The sequence below is a fragment of the Lissotriton helveticus genome, chromosome 1_1 (genome assembly GCF_964261635.1).
Source record: "Lissotriton helveticus chromosome 1_1, aLisHel1.1, whole genome shotgun sequence".
Lineage (NCBI taxonomy): Eukaryota > Metazoa > Chordata > Amphibia > Caudata > Salamandridae > Lissotriton > Lissotriton helveticus.
This window is the reverse complement of record NC_136057.1, coordinates 1901838426-1901857849: the sequence shown is the minus strand read 5'-3', so window position 1 is coordinate 1901857849 and position 19424 is coordinate 1901838426. Positions and strand designations below refer to the sequence as shown.

The window sequence follows — 19424 nt, the reverse complement described above, 5'->3', positions numbered from 1 at the left end:
ACAGCGGTGACCAGGTGCAGGGTGCAAATACAGTGTCAGACGCCTAATGCTTTTCAATTGGGAAACTCAAAAGGACAGACAGGCTTTAGGTGTTGCACCGGAAGCTGCCTGGAGGAAACCAGTAACAGCAGAGATAAGTTGAGGTTTTGAGGGTTGCTCTTGCACTGTTGGTTCAGCTCAACAAGGCCTTCTGGTGCAGGGGTTCCTTTGACATCTGATTCTTCTCATGGGAGCTGGTAGTGGGGAATCTCTGGATTCAGTCTGCAGGCATCGTTGTGGAGTCCAGGAGCGGTCAGCCAACGCTACTTACTTTTCAATCTGTTTATGGCCCCCCTGGCTACTGTGGCTGAAGAGAACGAGGCGACAATATCGTACACCGATGACTCAACTGCTGTTCACCTGTAGGAAGGGAGAGAAGTTCAATGGAGAGAAGATCAACAAGTGCCTGAAAGAAAGTTTTGCCTGGTTTCAACATAATCACCTAAAATGTAACACAGACAAATCCGAAATTATTTTCTTCAGCTCCCCCCTGTTGGACGCCTGGAAACAATGGTGGCCCCAAGACATGTCCCCTCCCCAGGCTGCAGTCAGGACTAAAGAATCTAGGAATAAAAATGGACGATGCCCTCTGTATGGTTGTATGGTAGCTCATGTTCAGTCGGCAGTCGCGACCTGTTTCGGTATCCTGAAGATGCTTCGGAGCTTTTTATTTTTACTACAGACCTCGCATAGGAAAACAGTCATTCAGACCCTTATCTCCAGATTGGACTATGCCAACGTCCTCTCTGGACCTCCCGGAGTATCTACTCAATAGATTGCAGGTAGTGCAGAATGCGACAGCCAGGGCTGTGTTATGTCTTGGACCCAGAGAGCGGACCTCTTACCATCTCAAGAATCTGCATTGGCTACCTGTCCGCAGTAGAATTCATTTCAAGGCTCTGGTCCTGGCTTTCCAGGCTCTACATGGTATGGGAGCAAAGTACATCTGTAGAAGAGTCTCTTTTTACGTACCTGGCAGATCTTAGATCTGCGCATCAATACCTTATGGTCACCCCTAAGTACCTTAGAGCCCGCAAAGGTGGTCGCTCTTCCCAAGTGCAAGTGGCTGGACTTTGGAACAGGCTGCCCCCTCCACTCAAAGTCACTAATCTGCTCGCCTTCAGGAAACAACTGAAAACCTGGCTGTTCCAACAAACATTATAATCCGTCTCTTTCTTTGGGTTTCCTTTTCTCTCTAGTCTTTCTCCTCTTGCATATGGTCTTTTTTGTCTTAGCGCCAGGATACTCTTTTGAGTAGCTGTGCGCTCTATAAATCCATTTTAACATAACATAGCATGAAGTGTGCATTCTCTGCCTCCCTGAGTCTCTCCTGCCTCCTGTCAAGACTACAGGAAACAATCTAGAAGAACCATCAAAGACTGGGAGAGAATCTGTCTTTATGGCCTCTCAGAAAGAGGTAGGTCTCCTGTAAGGAGAAAGAAGAGAACGCGTTCGATGAGGAGCAAGGTCCTGATATGTTCTCCTTCGGCGTTGGGCTCTACGTTGAAGGTACCGGCAGCGGAGTCGTCGTCGAGGACCAAGTCTCCATTGGAGTAAGAAAAGCGTCCGGTGTCGAGACAAGATCCGACGCTTCAGCGATGATCGACGTCGAGACAGATCGACATCAAGACCTAAGTCACCATATCGAAGCACAAGTTGTCCGATTTCCACTCGTCGACGTCGAGACAGAAGCTTCAGTCGACGTCAGCAAGACACTAGACATCGAGGCAGGGGTATCTGTTGGTTTCGCAACCGACGTCGAGGCAAAGTCCTGTCGAAAGGCGTTCGGCGTCAAGGCAGAGCCCTCCATCGAACAAGATAGACGTCGAGGCAGGAGTCTTTGTCAAAAAAGATGCGCCGCTCGGCATCGAGGCAAAGTCCTCAGTCGAAGTGAAGGAGAGCGACGTCGAGACACGCGTCTCCGTTGAGGCAGTCGACGAGACACATGTCTCCGCCGGGAACAAGATCGATGTCGAGACAAAGATCTCCGGACCGGACGACGTCGGGGCAGAGGTCTCCGTTGGTGTCAGTCCCCGTAAGCTTCTCTCCGTCTCCATCGACGTTGAGAGCAGGCACCCACCGTTCCATCGCCAGGTCCGGTTCTCCAGAGGTGGTTATTTCGTCCTCAAGTAGCCGGAACTCTCCCTCTGGACATCAACGTTCAGTAGAAAAGGCTCATCAGGAAGGACTGAAATCTCCCTCCACATGTCGTTCTCCTGTTAGAGAGTGGACTCCATCCATTCACCTCTCTCCAGATTGATGCGACCACTACACCACTGGGCTGAGCCTACGCAGTCAGTGGACATTAGCGGGGTCCGAGTCCTGAGCACAGTTCCCTCTGGCTCGCCTAGCACAAGATGCAGATCTTTCTCCGCCAAGAGGTAGGGCTCACACTAGCTCTCCTCCACCACCTTCCAGGAGGAGATCAAGATCACGCAGCAGATCTCAAACGCCTTCCACCTCCTCAACATACTCCTCAAAAAGACTACTCGCCCACCCTTACCGACAGTCCACTGTTTAGGATCTCTCCGGTGGACGATGTGAGCACATTGCAGGACGTGCTTTCCAGGGGGCTAGCAAGCTGAACATTCCTATGCCAATTCAGCAGAGTACTACTTAGGTGGGCTTCTTAAGCCGGTTATGGACATCTTCCTTACGCCAGCCACTCAAGACCGCACCGGCGAGAATTCTAAAGAAGTATTCTCCAACGTAGGGGGAATCCCTCCTTTCTGAAGTCCGATCCACCACCGGACTCTGATTGTGGCTGTGACTTGAAAGACCCACTCAGTGGCCTCCTTGTCTACAGTACAACCAGACAAGGAGAGCAAGACACAAGATTCATGGGAGAGAAAAGTATGCAGCACTTCTGCATCCATGCTTAGTCTCCAGTGCATCAGCTCGTTTGGGAAGCTACGTTAGAGCTTTGTGGGACTCTCCAGCGTTATACGGAAAAACTGCACAAGAAAGACCGTAAGGACTTCGAGGAGGTTTTACAGGAGGGCAGCTTAGTGGTGAACCAAGTGATTAGTGCTGCGGCGGATGGAGCTACACTTTCAGCACACTCCCACGCCCATGGAATTTGTGCCAGATCTTCCTGACTTCGCCTTATAGCACTGAAGCAAGAAGCGCAGGCCCGGATTCTCAAACTTCCATTCTCTGGTTAATCGTGGTTTGGCTCGCACACTGATGAAGAGATGGCACGGATGAAGACCGAGCTAGATACCCTGTATGCGGTGGGGCTGGAAAAGAAGAGTTTAGTCGCCATTTCTGCAATACTAATTGCCGCTCTTTCCAACAGAGGGTTCAAAGCCCTCATTGGCAAAAGAACCAAAACCAACAAGGCCAGCAGAAGTCACGGTATCAAGGCTGTCGATCCAACAGGGGAACAGGAGCCAAACTTCAGTCCTCTACCTCTACGAAAGCTCCAGCCAAACAATGAGTTCCCTCTTCCTCCATCACTGTCCACCACTCCAGTAGGAGAAAGTATTGCGAATCATCTGCAAGAGTGGCGAGCTATCATGATGGACCAGTGAGTGTTAGCTACGCTGCAGAATAGGTACTCTACGTTTTAGACTTTGTCCTCCCTTGATCCCTCTGGTCCCGTCAACAGGCTTCTCCAAAAATCAGCAATAGAGAAGGTTCCACGATCCCAAAGTGGTTGAGGGGTTTATTCCAGATATTTCCTGGTAAAGGAAAAGGTCAAAAATCAGAGTACAGGCCCATACTGGGTCTGCGAGCACTCAACCAGTCCATCAAACGGGAAACATTTTGCATGTTGGCTCTCCACCAAATATATCCTCACCTCTGCAAAGGGGATTGGATGTGTTCGCTGGACCTGCAAGATGCCTACTTTCATGTACCGAAAAGTCAGCATCATCGGCAATACCTAAGATCATAGTCTTATCGTCTCACAATCAATTCAAAGTGCTGCCCTTCGGGCTGAAGTCTGCTCCCTGGGTGTTCACGAAGTGCATGGCGGTAGTGGCAGCTGCTCTGCGATGCAGAGGTATCTTCATCTACCCTTACCTGGACAATTGGTTGCTGAAATGCCCCTCTCCCCAGAACGTGAGGAACCATTTCCAGCAGTCCCTAGGGCTTTGTCAAAAACTGGGCCTCCATTTGAACTTCGAGAAGTCGACACAGCAGCCCACACAAAGAATCCACTACCTGGGGGCATTGATAGACTCCGAGCGAGGAAAAGTGTTTCCTTCGGAGGAGAGACAATTATCCATCATTCAGAAAGGCAGACAGACCTGTCTTCGGTGCCTCAGATCGCCTCCCTGTGAAGATCAATGGCATCCTGCATTTTTCTGGTTCCCAATGCCAGAGTAAAAATGTGTCTTCTACAGCAGTATCTGGAGGACAAATGTGATCAGCGTTCTATCACACGCAGCCAGAGCATCCATTCCGTGGTGGATGAAGGACAACCTGAGAGTAGGAGTTCCGTTCCATCAAACTCCCCCCCCCCCCCCCCCCCCCCTAGACTGATCAGACTCATTCATGCATGGATGGGGAGCCCACATGGGGTCTCTCTAGACGCAAGGCCTATGGTCCTCCAAAAGAGCAGTTGTACCACATAAACATGCTGGAGCTAAGGGCTGTTCATCTGGCTCTCAAGACTTTCCTCCCCTCGATTTAGGCGAGTTCCATCCTAGAACAGACTGACAACACCACCACCATGTACTACCTGAACCAGCAGGGGGAACTTGCTCGAGGACTCTTTGGAGGCACAGACCCTTTGGCACTGGTTTCTGGCGTGGAATCTATCACAGCAGTTCACCTGCCGGGAGAGCAGAATTCTCAAGCGGATGCCCCCAGCTGCCACTTTGAGGAACATCGGGACAGGGTTCTTAACGACGAAGTGGTTGATTACATCTTCCAGGCTTGGGGCCGTCTAAGCATAGATCTGTTCGTGGAGGATGAAAACAAAAAATGCCGAGACTTTGCCTCAAGGTACTACCGACCAGGATCGAAGGGGAATACCCTTTTGATCAACTGGTATGGGGCATTTGTGTACGCCAGTGGTTCCCAAACTTTTTTGACCCGTGGCTCACTTGACCAAGTTGGCAGTTGACCGTGGCTCCCCACCATTTTTTTTACCGGTGGGTCAGGCAGCACACTATGCTAAGCACAGATTTTTAGCTTAAGTGTGTTAAGCTACGCCCTTTATTACATCGGCCACGCCCCGTTGAGATCCTCCCCAGTTTTTTTCATCCCACTTAAAGCCCTGCATTTACATAAATAATATAGGTGTAATGTGCATGCTCGTCATGGAATCGGGGCACTCTATATTTTGTTGGTGATTACAAGAGCACTGAGTTTTGAGCTGTTTTAGTTCTTCTTCTTCGTAAATTTAAAGATTTTCATCTTTTTACTCTAAATACTGTAAGGAATCGCTGTTTACAAGTTACTAACAATCGCTTTCGAAAACTTCACTTACTATTAAATGGACACACACTGCAGCACTCTACATTTCCTGAAATTGATAATTATGAGTTTAAATCCCCCCCGGCATTCTACACTTCTGTGGCAAAACATGTGTTTTTTTTTACCAATCCAAATATTGGAAAGTAGTATGAACCACCCAAACCTACAAAAGAATTTGTAATGCAAAATACAGATAGTCTAGCAGAGACACTCATGCGGCCATGGCGTTGATGTGTTTGTACACCCTTTCGAGTTGTGGCAGCAAAAAGAGATCGTAAATCGATCTGTGAAAGGTTTTAGTTTCGAAGTAGCAATCCGCGGCAAACATTTTGAGTACTGACTGTGGTGGAAGGTGTGTAACAGCATGTACATCTCTAATATGTGTCAATGAGCACCAAAGGAGAGTGTTTTGCGTCGCTCTTTCGATTTACAGGCACCACGGATGGCCCGATTGTGATGCGTGTTGAAGATGGCATTTCTTTCAAACCCCCCACATCCTGCGCGGCGCACCTGGCTTCTCATCACGGCGCACTAGGGTGCCGCGGCGCACACTTTGGGAACCACTGGTCTATGACTTTCCACCCCTGCCTCTCACCTGAAGGTGGTGAACAAGCTATCACACTCTGACCGCACAATGATACTGATTGCTCCGGACTGGCCGAGGCAGTGTTGGTACCCGGACCTTCTGCATCTGTCAGTATGTCCACACAAGCGGTTGCCGTGCAGACCGAACCTACTTTCTGATAGATACATCTGCCGTGTGGATTCCTCACCTTTTGAATATCCCCTTGCGTCTGCAAAATTCGGAAATTCTTTCCGTAGCTTCGCGCCAACGTGGACTTGGACGTCATAGAGGCACGGCATCGCTCGCAACTCCGCTGACGTCACCGACGCCTATAATAGGCCCACGCCGGCGTGATGACATCAGTTCCCTTTTTTCCGCTTCGTCGACGCTAACGGTTTTCTAGGGATCGTCAGTAGCTTTTACAGTAACTTTGTATTGTTAGCTTTCCTTTATCTCCTATTTCGACATGTCTTCGAAGAAAACTGGTTTTAAAGCCTGTGGAGAATGCGGCAAGACCATGTCCATTACGGATCCGCATGAATGTTGTTTATGGTGTCTTAGCTCCAACCACGATGTGGAAGACTGTCGATCCTGTAAGAAGATGACTCCAAAGGCACTCCGGGAGAGAGAAGCTAAACTTATTGTTGCAAAACTTAAAGGAAATAAAGAGCGGAAGAAATCAAGGTCGCGGACTCGACGCTCTAGGTCAAGATCTCACTCGAGGTCGCGTTCGGATTCGTCCTCGGCCCATGCTTCGAGATCTTCAAAGAAGAAGCATAGGAAGAGGTCTCATGAATCCCGACATCGTTCGAAGAAAGATTCGGGTTCTAAGCCGAAGTCGCAGGTGAAGCTGGTTGAGAAAGAAGTGGTGTCTTCGGCTTCGGAAGAACAGGACGCCAAAGGTGAGGCGTCGCATGCAAATTCGCCTGGTTCGCCAAAGCAGACAGCGAATCCATCTCCAGTTCCATCCCATTCTCCGGATCGGGAGGATGAAGGTTAGGGGGGAGATGGTTGGAGCGGGAGAGGCTCCCGTTGCCCGAAGGTCTGTCGACTCCGGTGCACCAGCCTGAAGAGGTCGACGTCGTATCGACTCCACGCCCTCCGGAACCACCTGGGGGTTCGTACCCAGCCTTTCCAGGTCAGGATCCAATGCATTTTCTAAATGCGAAGTATGGTATTTACTCCAGGGCTATGTACCCCTCTGGGGTTCCTGTTGGTCCCACGGGTCCGATGGCATTTGGTCTGGGTGTCCCCCAAACCTATGCTCCTGCACCCTTTATGCCGGCTCCGGCGCCGCATTGGCTTCGAAAGTGAAGCACAGGTCGAGGTGTGAAGCCCAGAGGCTGATGGAAGAAGAGAGCTATCGTTAGGAGTATTTGGAGGAGGGTGAGCTGCAGGATCCTGAGGACCCTTATGAGGATCTTTCGGTGGCCAGTGGTCTTGAACTGTCCCCTGAGTGGGATTTGGTTTCAGTGACAGATGAAACCTCTAAAGATGTAGCTCCTTACCACGTTGTGATTAAGAAGGCTGCAAATTTGTTGAACATTGCTTTACCTACTGCTGAGTTCAAGTCAAATCTTCTCACAGAGGTTCTTCACGCTCCATCGGTGACTGAACCATTGCTGCCCTTTAATGATGCCCTTAAAGATCCTATTTTAGAGGTTTGGAAAAAACCCTTGTCAGAACCTGCTGTTTCTAGGGCTGTTGCCAGAAGGTACAGGACTGCTCCAGAAGACCCAGAATTTTTGTCCACTCACCCTCTGCCTGAGAGTTTGGTGGTACAGGCTGCCTGTTCCAAACGATCAACAGGAGCTTTTCCTCAGGTTCCAGCTGAAAGAGTCGAAAGCAGGATCAGGCTGCTAAAAAGATTTTCTCCTCTGCTAGTATGGCGCTGAAATCCACAAATGCGACCTGCCTGATGGGGCGTTATATTCACGCCCTTATGGACACTGTAAAACAGTTGGTACCCAAGTTGCCGGAGGAGGATAGAAAAGACTTCCAGGAGGTTATCTCTGACACTCAGGCTGCAGCAAGGCAGGTGATTCAGAGTGGGTTGGACACGGCGGACTCTGTGGCAAGGGTCATGGGCTCTTCTGTAGCTACGAGGAGAGCTGCGTGGCTGAAGTCGAGTGAGTTTTCTTCAGATGTCCAATCTACGTTGTTGGATCTCCCATTCGACGGATCTGGTTTATTTGGCAAAAAGGCAGACGCTGCTTTAGAACGCTTTAAAGACAGCAGGGCGACAGCCAAGTCGTTGGGCCTTCAGACCAGGGGCACTTTTGGAAGGCGTACTAGAGGATTTAGCAGATCTTCCTTTCGATCCTACAAATCTACGCAGCAGCAGCCGCAGCAGCAGCAAAACACGCTGTACAGGTCTTATATGGGCAAACAAAGAGTTCGAGGCATGTGGGCTGCTAAATTCATATCTTAGCATTAGATCGCCGCCTAGTGTTGGGTCCGGATGATCGCACATTGTTGTCCTGGAAGAGTCTTCGAAGTATCCTGAGATGGGTGGCTCCTCCCCTGGACTACAGTGCGCATGGGCATCGGCTCCATCCCCAGATTGTTTTTTTCCGCCATTGGGTTCGGATGTGGTCTCGACGTCTTTCTGTCGAAACCGAGAAAAAACTTACTTTTAGCGGCCAAAAGGCCTCGATTTTTTGCGTCGGTATTGTTTGCGCACGGTCTCGAGTCTTCCGTCTCTTGGAGCCGGAATAAGCGGAGTTTTCTTTCGCTTTCTGGACTTTGAGGCCTTCTCATCGCAACACGACTGCAAAACTTTTCGGACATGGAGCGGAGCCCGTTTAAGTACTGCCCGCTTTGTGGGTCCAAGTACCCACACATCGATCTACACCCCGTCTGTAACAAATGCCTTTCGCCTGACCACGACGACGGCAAGTGCAAGGCATGTGCACAGTTCCGCTCAAAGAAGACTCTCAAGCTTCGGCGCGCGGTGCGCATGGAAGCTAGACAAGCGGCCCCGGATCCGGAGAACATCTTCGGAGACCAGGAAGAAGAGGACCAGGGTCATCATCTTCAAATCTCCCCACCCGAGACGGAGGTCGAGGCGGATCCGGGAGATGACGACGGTGTCGTGGGTCAAGGCCTTGAATACGTCGACGAGGTAGGGGACGACGATGAGATTTATGGGGCCGCAGCAGATAGCTCGGGGGACGAGCTCTGCCCCGAAGGTTACGAGGATACCGACCGGGTCACGGGATCGCCTGTTGGCCTTACCCAAGACCCGTTGCCGCAAGCCACGGCCCCGCCTTCTGGCCCGGCCACGGACTTACTTGCCGAGCAGACTGTTTCGAAACCGAAACCAAAACCATCGGGATCGACAACACCTAAGATGGCCGACCCGAAAACGAAACCGAAACTTAAGGACTCGAGTGTCCCTAAGATGGCTGCCGTACCGGCAGAAACGACTGTGCCCGCTACTCCATCGACTCAGTCGACCTCCGGTCCGCAGAAGTCGAAAAAGTCCGTCGATTCCGCCGCTGCGAAATCGACGCCAGAGGAGGGGTCCTCTAAGAAAGATGGTCGGCACGGATCGACAGCTGCGCCGCCGTCCAAGCACGCCAAAGCCAGCTCCAAGGAGGCTACGCAAGCGCACGGATCGAAGACTGGCACGTCGACGCCCCGGTCCCAGGAATCGGGGTCGGTGACGACTGGATCCGCGCCCAAAGCGCACAAGGCCCACAAAGACGTCTGATCTGAGGGAAAGATCAGAACATCCTCGACGGCGCCAAAACAAACTGTGAGTGAGACATCCCTCATCGCCGAATCACTAAAGCGAATCAGGGAGAAGGCCTCTGCTCCGTCGGCTCCGATACCATCGCCGCAGCCGCAAAAGGACAATCCAGCAAAACCTTCTGGGAAACTTCTCTTTATTTTGCCGCCGAAGGAGGCGCCGAAGGCCTTTTCCACCAAATCGGCGCCGAAACAGGTGATTTCTTCACCGGCTGGCCCTCTTCCACGTCGGGTACTCGACTCTGAGGATGATTCAGAGCATTTCATCGACGCTGACACAGGAAAACTGACCCTCTATAAGAGGAAAATCACTTCGGAGTCAGTGGACTCATATGTCATCCCACTGAAGAAGAAGAGGGTGCCCCTTGATGCTTCAGGCCTCATGGAACCTATCCAGCCTCCTCCGAGACGGAGCCCTACTCCCTCACCAGAACACTCTGCGGGTGAGGGGTATGATGAGGACGAGCAATACAATTTCCCTATCAATGAACCTGATGCACAACAGGATTCATATGATGACACTGGTGACCAAGGCGCCCAAAGTGTGGGGCAGGACCCGCAGCTCTTTAATGCACGTGCATCCCCAACTGAGGATTCAGCAGGTTTTCATGCACTACTCGAAAGGGCAGCAGCCAATCATGATGTGGACATGCATGCTGACCCGGTTGAGGAAGACTTCCTTTTCGACACATTTTCAGTCTCTGAAAGGACAGTAAAGACTCTGCCTATGCTTAAAGGAGTCCTCAAGCATGCTGGGGACATATTTAAGGAGCCTACAAGAGCAAGAGTGGTCAATCCACGTATTGAAAAAAAGTACAGACCTGCACCTGCAGACCCTGCATACATTCGGGGACAGTTGCCACTGGACTCTCTTGTGGTCGCCAATGCCAGGAAACGTGCCAACTCCCAAACCACGGGTGAAGCTCCTCCCCCGGATAAGGAGTCTAAAGTGCTAGAGGCAGGGGGCAAAAGAGTAGCTGCGCAGGCATCAAACTTTTGGCGCATTGCCAATACACAGGCACTCTTAGCGCGTTACGATAGGGCGCACTACGACACCCTAGAACAGATTATACAACACCTGCCTCCACAGTTCCAAGAAGGCACTAAACTGCTTATTGAGGAAGGGAAGCTAATCTCAAACGCAGCTATCAAGTGTGCCCTTGACGCAGCAGACACAGCTGCTAGAGCTATCAACACTAGCGTTATGCTGAGACGACAGGCGTGGCTACGCATCTCAGGGTTTAAACAGGATATTCAGACAACCATTCTTAATCAGCCAGTCAATCCTGATAGTCTGTTTGGTCCAGATGTTGACACCACCCTAGAGAAAATAAAAAAGGACACAGAGACTGCTAAGTCCATGGGGGCCCTACAGTCACAACAGTTTCGTGGCAGCAATTTTCGTCGCTCAGGTGCACGTGGAGTCACCAGAGGACAAATGGGTCAACAATCTCAGTTCTCAAAAGGTGGAGCACAATCCTCGTTCACAAAACAGAACAAGGGAGGTTACAGAAACAACAGCAACAGAGGTCGCGGCAGAGGAAACAACAGCTCCCGCTCCTCTACCCCAAGCAAACAGTGACTCTCTGTCACTGCCCCCCGACCACTTAACACCCGTCGGGGGGAGACTGCAGCAGTTCCTGCCCGTCTGGAGAAACATCACCACAGACAGGTGGGTGCGACAACTAATCCAGTATGGTTATTGCCTAGAGTTGAAATCCACTCCACCCAACATCCCGCCAAGGCAAAGACCTATGTCCGCAGAGCACTTGCTCTTATTGCAGCAGGAGGTAGTGGTGATGCTGCAAAAAGGCGCAATCGAGCTCGTGCCGGTGGGAGAGGAAGGTACAGGGGTGTATTCCCTGTACTTCCTTATTCCGAAGAAGGACGGATCTCTCAGACCCATTCTAGATCTACGTCCCCTCAACCTGTACATACTATCAGAACATTTCCACATGCTCACTCTCCAACAGATTCTTCCCTTGCTGAACCAAGGGGACTTCTTAGCAACCTTAGATCTCAAGGATGCTTATTTCCACATTCCACTACACCCGTCCCACAGGAAATACCTCAGGTTCACTATTCAAGGCAAGCATTACCAGTTCAAGGTGCTACCCTTCGGAGTCACCACAGCCCCAAGGGTGTTTACCAAGTGTCTGGCGACAGTAGCAGCGCACCTCAGGAGGCAGAACATCCATGTCTACCCCTACCTGGACGACTGGCTCGTGCAAGCCAAGTCGGAGCAACAGTGCGCCGCGGACATGTCGGCTACAATTCACCTTCTTCACAATCTGGGTTTCTCGCTGAACTACCCAAAGTCGCATCTACAACCAGCACATGTCCGGCAGTTCCTAGGTGCGACGATCAACACCCTGACGGCCATGGCTCAGCCAAACCAAGTCAGGATAGACAGCATGCAGTCTCTAATCCAAAAGTTCAGACCACAACACTCGCTTCCAGCGAGAGTGTTCATGCAGTTGATAGGCATGATGGCCTCCTGCATCTTCATAGTCCCTCACGCACGGTTACATATGCGCCCGCTCCAGGAGTGCTTAGCGAATCAGTGGACACAGGCTCAAGGGCAATTGACAGACCTAGTGTTGGTTACCAGTCGGGCATACGACTCTCTGCATTGGTGGACTCCACACAACCTTTGCAAGGGCCGACTGTTCCAAGAGCCTGTGCCGCAGATTACCCTGACAACGGACGCATCTCTCCAGGGATGGGGAGCTCATCTGCTCGATTGCACAGTGCAGGGACTATGGACGACGCAGCAACAGAAGATGCACATCAACTATCTGGAACTGATGGCAATCTTCATGGCGATCAAGTCCTTCATTGTACATCTGTGCAACAAGGTAGTGTTAGTCCGGACGGACAACATGACCGCGATGTACTACATTCAAAAGCAGGGAGGCACCCACTCGCCACAGCTGTCTCATCTGGCTCAGAGCATGTGGAAGTGGGCCATTCAGAGGAACATTTTCCTCATGGCAGAACACCTCCCAGGGAAGGACAACCAGATGGCGGATCTGCTCAGCAGGTACAGCCATCAAATGCACGAGTGGGAGATACACCCATCTGTCCTCCACCCGTACTTCCAGCAGTGGGGTCATCCGGAGATAGACCTGTTTGCCACAAAAGAAAACGCAAAATGCCAACACTTTGCCGCCAGGTTCCCTCACCCACAGTCGCAGGGGAATGCGATATGGATGAACTGGTCAGGCAAATTTGCGTACGCTTTTCCGCCAGCCCCTCTGATACCGCTGGTCGCAAGAAAGCTAAGGCAGCACGCGATGACTCATCCTAGTTGCTCCAACGTGGGCGCGCCAAGCATGGTACACCACGTTCCTCGAACTATCAGTGGTGCCGCATCAAAGACTGCGCCTCACGCCCAGTCTTTTAACGCAGAACCATGGAGAAATTCAGCATCCAGATCCGCAACAGCTCAACCTGGCGATCTGGCTCCTGAAGTCCTAGAGTTTGGTTACCTTAACCTACCTCCAGAATGCATGGACATCATCAAGGAGGCAAGGAAGCCAACTACCAGAGCATGCTATGCTGCGAAATGGAAGCGTTTTGTCATTTACTGTACTGCCAATGACATCAACCCGCTAGATGCATCTATCCCTGACATCATTTGCTATCTGTTGCATCTTTACAAGTGCAATCTAGCGTACACTTCCATTCGGATACATCTATCCGCCATAGCGGCTTACCTTCAAAACAGGCAGCACCTCTCTGTCTTCAGAGTGCCTGCCATTAAAGCCTTTCTTGAAGGCCTGAAACGAGTCATTCCCCCAAGAACACCACCAGCTCCGGTCTGGAACCTCAATGTGGTCCTCACCAGACTGATGGGACCACCTTTTGAGCCACTGCACTCGTGTGAACTCCAGTTCCTAACGTGGAAAGTGGCTTTCCTAATAGCTATTACGTCACTGAGGCGTGTTAGTGAGCTACAAGCGCTCACAATCCAAGAGCCATTCATTCAGATTCATCCAAATAGGGTAGTGCTACGCACTAACCCCAAATTCCTTCCGAAGGTGGTGTCACAGTTTCATCTCAACCAAACTATTGACTTGCCGGCATTCTTTCAAAACCCACAAACGGTGGCGGAAAGAATGCTCCATACCTTAGATGTACGGAGGGCGTTGATGTACTACATAGACAGGACACAACCCTTTAGAAAGACAAAACAACTCTTTGTTGCCTTCGCACCACAACACAAAGGCAACCCTATTTCCAAAGCAGGAATAGCCACGTGGATTGTTAAGTGCATCCAGATATGTTATCAAAAGGCCAAGCGCACTTTAACGATAACCCCAAGGGCGCACTCCACACGCAAATTGGGGGCATCCATGGCTTTCCTAGGGAACATTCCTTTAGAGGATATTTGCAGAGCAGCCACGTGGGTTACACCACATACCTTTACAAAACACTACTGTGTTGATGTACATTCCAAGCAGCAAGCTGCTGTAGGACAGGCTGTTCTCAAAACACTTTTTCAGGTTTCTGCAGCTGGCACAGGCAACCGCCGCTGATGGAGGGACTGCTATGTATTCTATGCTAAGATATGAATTTAGCAGCCCACATGCCTCGAACTGAATATGCTACTTACCAGTATGCATCTGTTCTTAGCATGTAGGGCTGCTAACATTCATATCGCCCGCCCTCCTCCCCGGTGCCTGTCGCAGCTGCAGATATACTATTGTATTTATTCATTAGCATGGACATCCTTTACACTTTTCACTCCATCTTCTGCCACAATGGCGAAAAACAATCTGGGGATGGAGCCGATGCCCATGCGCACTGTAGTCCAGGGGAGGAGCCACCCATCTCAGGATACTTCGAAGACTCTTTGTGAGAAGTTGGCCTGATGTGCAGTGCTCACTATTCTAGTGATCACTATATATCAGTCCAAACAACCCTTATTGATGATTGGTTGTAAGTCAACCTTATAGACCAGCTATCCTAGTAGCATGGATACGAGCAGTCTAAGGCTAAGACTCTAGAGGGCGTGTTAAGCCAGCTGTTTTACCATCACATTACCCCTTGAACACCCAGTGAAAGGACACCACACAAGTTGTTATGAAAATAAACAGTGTATTTATTTATAACAAGACTACCCTGGCTCTTTATGAGACAGGGAGCTAAGCACACAACAAAACTCTTACGAAAATACTTTTAAGTTAGCACGTTACACAAATGCCCGAGGGGCACGAAAAACCATATACGCTAAAAGTGGAATGCGAATTACTAGCAGGTAAGTAACAGTTCTAATAGGCTTTGGAATCGCTAGGACTGGACTAGGGAATCGTTAGATTACTACTAGGAGGCCCAGGGGACTCGGGTGCAGAGTGTGCACTCTCACGCGGGATGCGGGACAAAGTCTATGGAAGCTAGAATTCACAAAGTTAGTGTTCACGTGCGAACCCGACCTGGTAGGGAGAAAACGACAGTGGATCCTGACCCTTGGATAGTGAGGCTATGCTGGGACACCGGAGTGCCGAAGTTACCTAGCCCAGGGGCTGCAGCTGCATAGGTCTGAAAAGACGTCGGGGATCTCGTTGCCGGACCAGGAGCCTGGAAGGAAGAAGTTGCTGGCAGGCGACCAGTGAAGAAAAGTTTGATGGATCCAAGCCTGGATCAAGGAAGAAGAAAACCTGAAAGCAGAGGGGACCAAGTTCTTGAATCACTAGCCAGTGATTAAGTGGGCACCAGGATGGCACCGGGCGAAGTCACCGCAGTCAGGTGAGTGGGCGCTGCTGGGCTCTGCAGTCTCTCGGACCAGGAGGCGTTGTCGGCGACCAGGATGGAGGTGCGAGCTGTCCCACGAAGGATGAAGTCGTTGGCGTCGAAGTTACCCAGGATTGGGCAACAAGCCTTGGCTAATTCAAGCCCACGCGGTGGACTCAAAATGGCGTCTTGAGTGGACCAGGAGGGTCCGGGGTGCTCCTCTTCTGGAAGGGAGCAAGGGCCAGTCTGGACCAACCAGACCAGCAGCAGAAATGTCGTCGGGCGTCGTCAGGAAGGCCACAAGCCAACGGGCTAGTAGCCAAACAACGCGGTGAGCAGCGGAAAGCAGAAGGGCCCCACGCAGATCGTGGAGATGCTGGGGGGCTGCACTTCGGAGCTGGAGCTGCTCAGAGTCGGGGCTTCTCGGACCCCAAAGCACTCACCAGTAGATTACTCGGCGGGCTTGCTGGAAAGAAGTCGTGCAGTCTTGCAGATGGCCGGTCCCTTGCGGTCTCGTCGCACCCACGGTTCTCAGCTGGGCTGTAGAGGTGGGTAGAGGTCAGAGGTGCCAGGGAAGCCGGTTCTCGTCGAGCTGGGCAGTCGGATTCCGGAGGAAGGACTTACAGCAGACCGCAGTGTTCTTAGATGGTGCCTGCGGATGCAGGGTGACTACTCCTTAGTCACAAGGGAGAAATCTTAGGAAGAAGTCTTGAGTTCCTTTCGCAGAAAGTAGTTTCAGGATTCAAAGATGATCTGATTTGGAAGGGGGCCAGTCTCTACCTTTATCCTGTAAAAAGGGGGCTGGCACGCGACTAAGTCCTGCCCTATGGGTGGGACTAGGAGGGGGGTGGTTACACCCACTTCCTTGGCGGGCTTTTCCCCAGCACAGGGTCTGGAGTGACCCTGGAACTGGTTCCAGCCAGCCTATGCACAGTGAGCACCGGGGTGCCACGTGCAGTCACCTTCCTCTAAAGCCCTGCCTACCTACAATACACAAAACCCTGTCTGGGACGGTGCTGGCACCGCCCCTGGCAGGAAACCCTTTGTCCTTATCTCCTGCTCTGGGAGGACTCCCAGCAGCAGGAGGGCAGACTTGTGTCTCGGTGGCAGCATCCATTTTGTGGATGCTAAGGCTCTGTCAGACTTTTAACCGGGTTATAGGTTACATGCATGTCGTGTCCCTCTAGAAGGGTGGAATGCTAACCCCGTCGCCAGAATTGGCGAGGGGTTAGTATTCCAATTCGTATGACACCTTACTCGACATGTTTTGATAAAGCGATACCAGAGTTGGCACATAACCGCGAGGATTATAATGCACTTAAGAGTATATGGTATGCGATATCATGGAAACGGCTAAGGGATGGATCCCGAAAGCCGCAGACAGGCTCAGCTCATGCTAGAGCACCATCTCACACGATTCCAAGCACTCTGCCTTCAGGATTGTTAAGGCCTGCTATAGGAGTGACTGATAGGAGATCTGTGTGTCCATTTTTAGGGTTAGATATAGGTATACTATATCTACAGCAAAGGGTGAGTACACCACCTTGCCCCAGCTGTCGTGCAGCCAGTTGTGTCAGTTTTAGTTAGTCAGCCCAGGGGTGGCATAATACATGCTTCAGCCCCTGGGAGACTTCTGGGCACACCTCAGCCCTGGGTACAGGGACTTGGAGAGGGCCCAGTGCCAATTCAGTACCTGAGTACAATTTGGATAGAGAGAACAGCTAGGCTGTGGGTCTGATTAGCAGGCCCACAGCCAGGGAAAGTCGTAAACCAGTGCAGCAAAAAGCAAAAATCTGGGTGATCATAGGATTGCAGACCCTACTCTCCTACATGACCCCCCCCCAAACTTTGGGACAATAAGCTAACCTTGACCAGGTGAGTCTTCTTGCTCTAAGTGGAAATACCTGGAGAGCCCATCAGCATTGCTGTGATCAGTCCCAGGTCTATGCTCCACTGTAAAATCCATCCCCTGTAGGGAAATGGACCACCTAAGCAGTTTGGGGTTTTCACCCTTCATCTGATTTAGCCACAAGAGGGGCTTATGGTCTGTCTGAATGGTGAAGTGAGTGCCAAACAAGTAGGCCCTCAGCTTCTTCAGGGCCCAGACCACAGGTGTCAACCTCCTACTAATGAAAGCAATAGGCTGATCATTACCATCAAAATTCAGTTGAGACAGAACAGCTCCCACACCCAACTCAGAAGCATCTGTTTGGACAATGAATGGCTTGGAGTAATCTGGACTCTTGAGGATAGGTGCTGTGCACATGGCCTGCTTTAGGTCATTGAATGCTTTCTGACAGCTTGCTGTCCACTGAACTTTCTTTGGCATCTTTTTGCTTGTCAGGTCATTAAGGGGGGTCACTATGGACCCATAATTTCTGACAAACTTCCTATAGTACCCAGTCAGGCCCAAGAAAGCTCGAACCTGAGTCTGGGTGATTGGAGGAGTCCAGTCCTTGATGGCCTGTATCTTACTCTCCAGTGGCTGAACCTGGCCTCCACCTACAAGGTGGCCCAGGTATACAACCTGTGACTGCCCTATCTGGCACTTGGTGGCCTTGATAGTGAGGCCTGCCTTTTGCAGGGCCTCTAACACTTTCCTCAGGTGGACCAGGTGATCCTCCCAGGTGGAGCTAAAGACAGCAATATCGTCAAGATAAGCTGCACAGAAGTCATCCAGCCCAGTGAGGACTTGATTCACCAACCTTTGGAAGGTGGCAGGTGCATTTTTCAGTCCAAAGGGCATTACCACAAATTGATAATGCCCTCCAGGGGTAGAAAATGCTGTCTTAGGTTTGGCTTCCTCAGCTAACCTGATTTGCCAATACCCAGCTGTCAAATCAAATGTGCTTAAGAAGTTGGCAGAAGCCAATCTATCTATAAGCTCATCTGCTCTTGGTATTGGGTGGGCATCAGTCTTAGTGACTGCATTGAGGCCTCTGTAGTCTACGCAAAACCTCATCTCTCTCTTACCACCCTGGGTGTGAGGCTTTGGCACTAGAACTACTGGGCTAGCCCAAGGGCTATCTGAGGGCTCAATGACTCCCAGTTCCAACATTTTCTGCACTTCAGTTTTGATGCAGTCTCTAACATGATCAGGCTGCCTGTAGATTTTACTCTTGACAGGCAGACTGTCTCCAGTGTCAACATCATGGGTACACCAATCAGTTTGGCTGGGTGTCAGAGAGAACATATGTCGAAAGGATTGCAGAACTTGCCTGCAATCCTGTTGCTGATGTTCAGTGAGGCTGCCACAAAAGACAACACCATCAACTGACCCATCATCAGGATTCTGAGTGAGCAGGTCTGGGAGAGGGTCACTCTCTTCCTCCTGTCCCTCATCTGTGGCCATGAGCAAGCTCATGTCCTTCCTGTCAACATATGCCTTGAGCCTGTTAACATGGAGCACTCAGAGAGGGCTCCTGGGAGTTCCAAGGTCCACCAAGTAGGTAACCTCTCCCTTTTGCTCAATGATGGTGTGGGGCCCAGACCATTTGTCTTTCAGAGCTGCTGGGGCCACTGGCTCCAGCACCCACACCTTCTGTCCTGGCTGGTACACCGTCAGTACAGCCTTTTGGTCATGCCAAGCTTTTTGAAGTTCCTGGCTGGCCTCAAGGTTTTTAGATGCCTTCTCCATATACTCAGCCATCCTGGAGCGGAGACCAAGTACATAGTCCACTATGTTGGTTGCAGGCTTTTTGAGAGGTCTCTCCCATCCTTCCTTCACCAAACACAGGGGTCCCCTTACAGGATGCCCATACAGAAGCTCAAAAGGGCTGTAGCCAACCCCCTTCTGTGGGACCTCTCTGTAAGCAAACAAGAGGCAGGGGATCAGGACATCCCATCTTCTCCTAAGAGGTTCAGGTAGTCCATGAATCATCCCTTTCAGGGTCCTGTTGAATCT

At 51.0% G+C, this 19424-nt stretch overlaps 2 protein-coding genes across 4 annotated transcripts in view; both read left to right on the top strand.

The window, feature by feature from the left end:
* The window catches only part of PRRC2C (proline rich coiled-coil 2C), a 1522187-nt gene that overhangs the window by 289198 nt on the left and 1213565 nt on the right, over nt 1-19424 (top strand). The window lies entirely within an intron of this gene.
* Nucleotides 4718-19424, top strand: part of LOC144817944 (uncharacterized) — a 31202-nt gene continuing 16495 nt past the window's right edge. Inside the window, exons 1-2 of the mRNA XM_078674913.1 lie at nt 4718-4992; nt 6593-6875. Coding sequence (XP_078531039.1) covers nt 4718-4992; nt 6593-6875 — 558 coding nt within the window. The remainder of the gene's footprint in view (nt 4993-6592; nt 6876-19424) is intronic.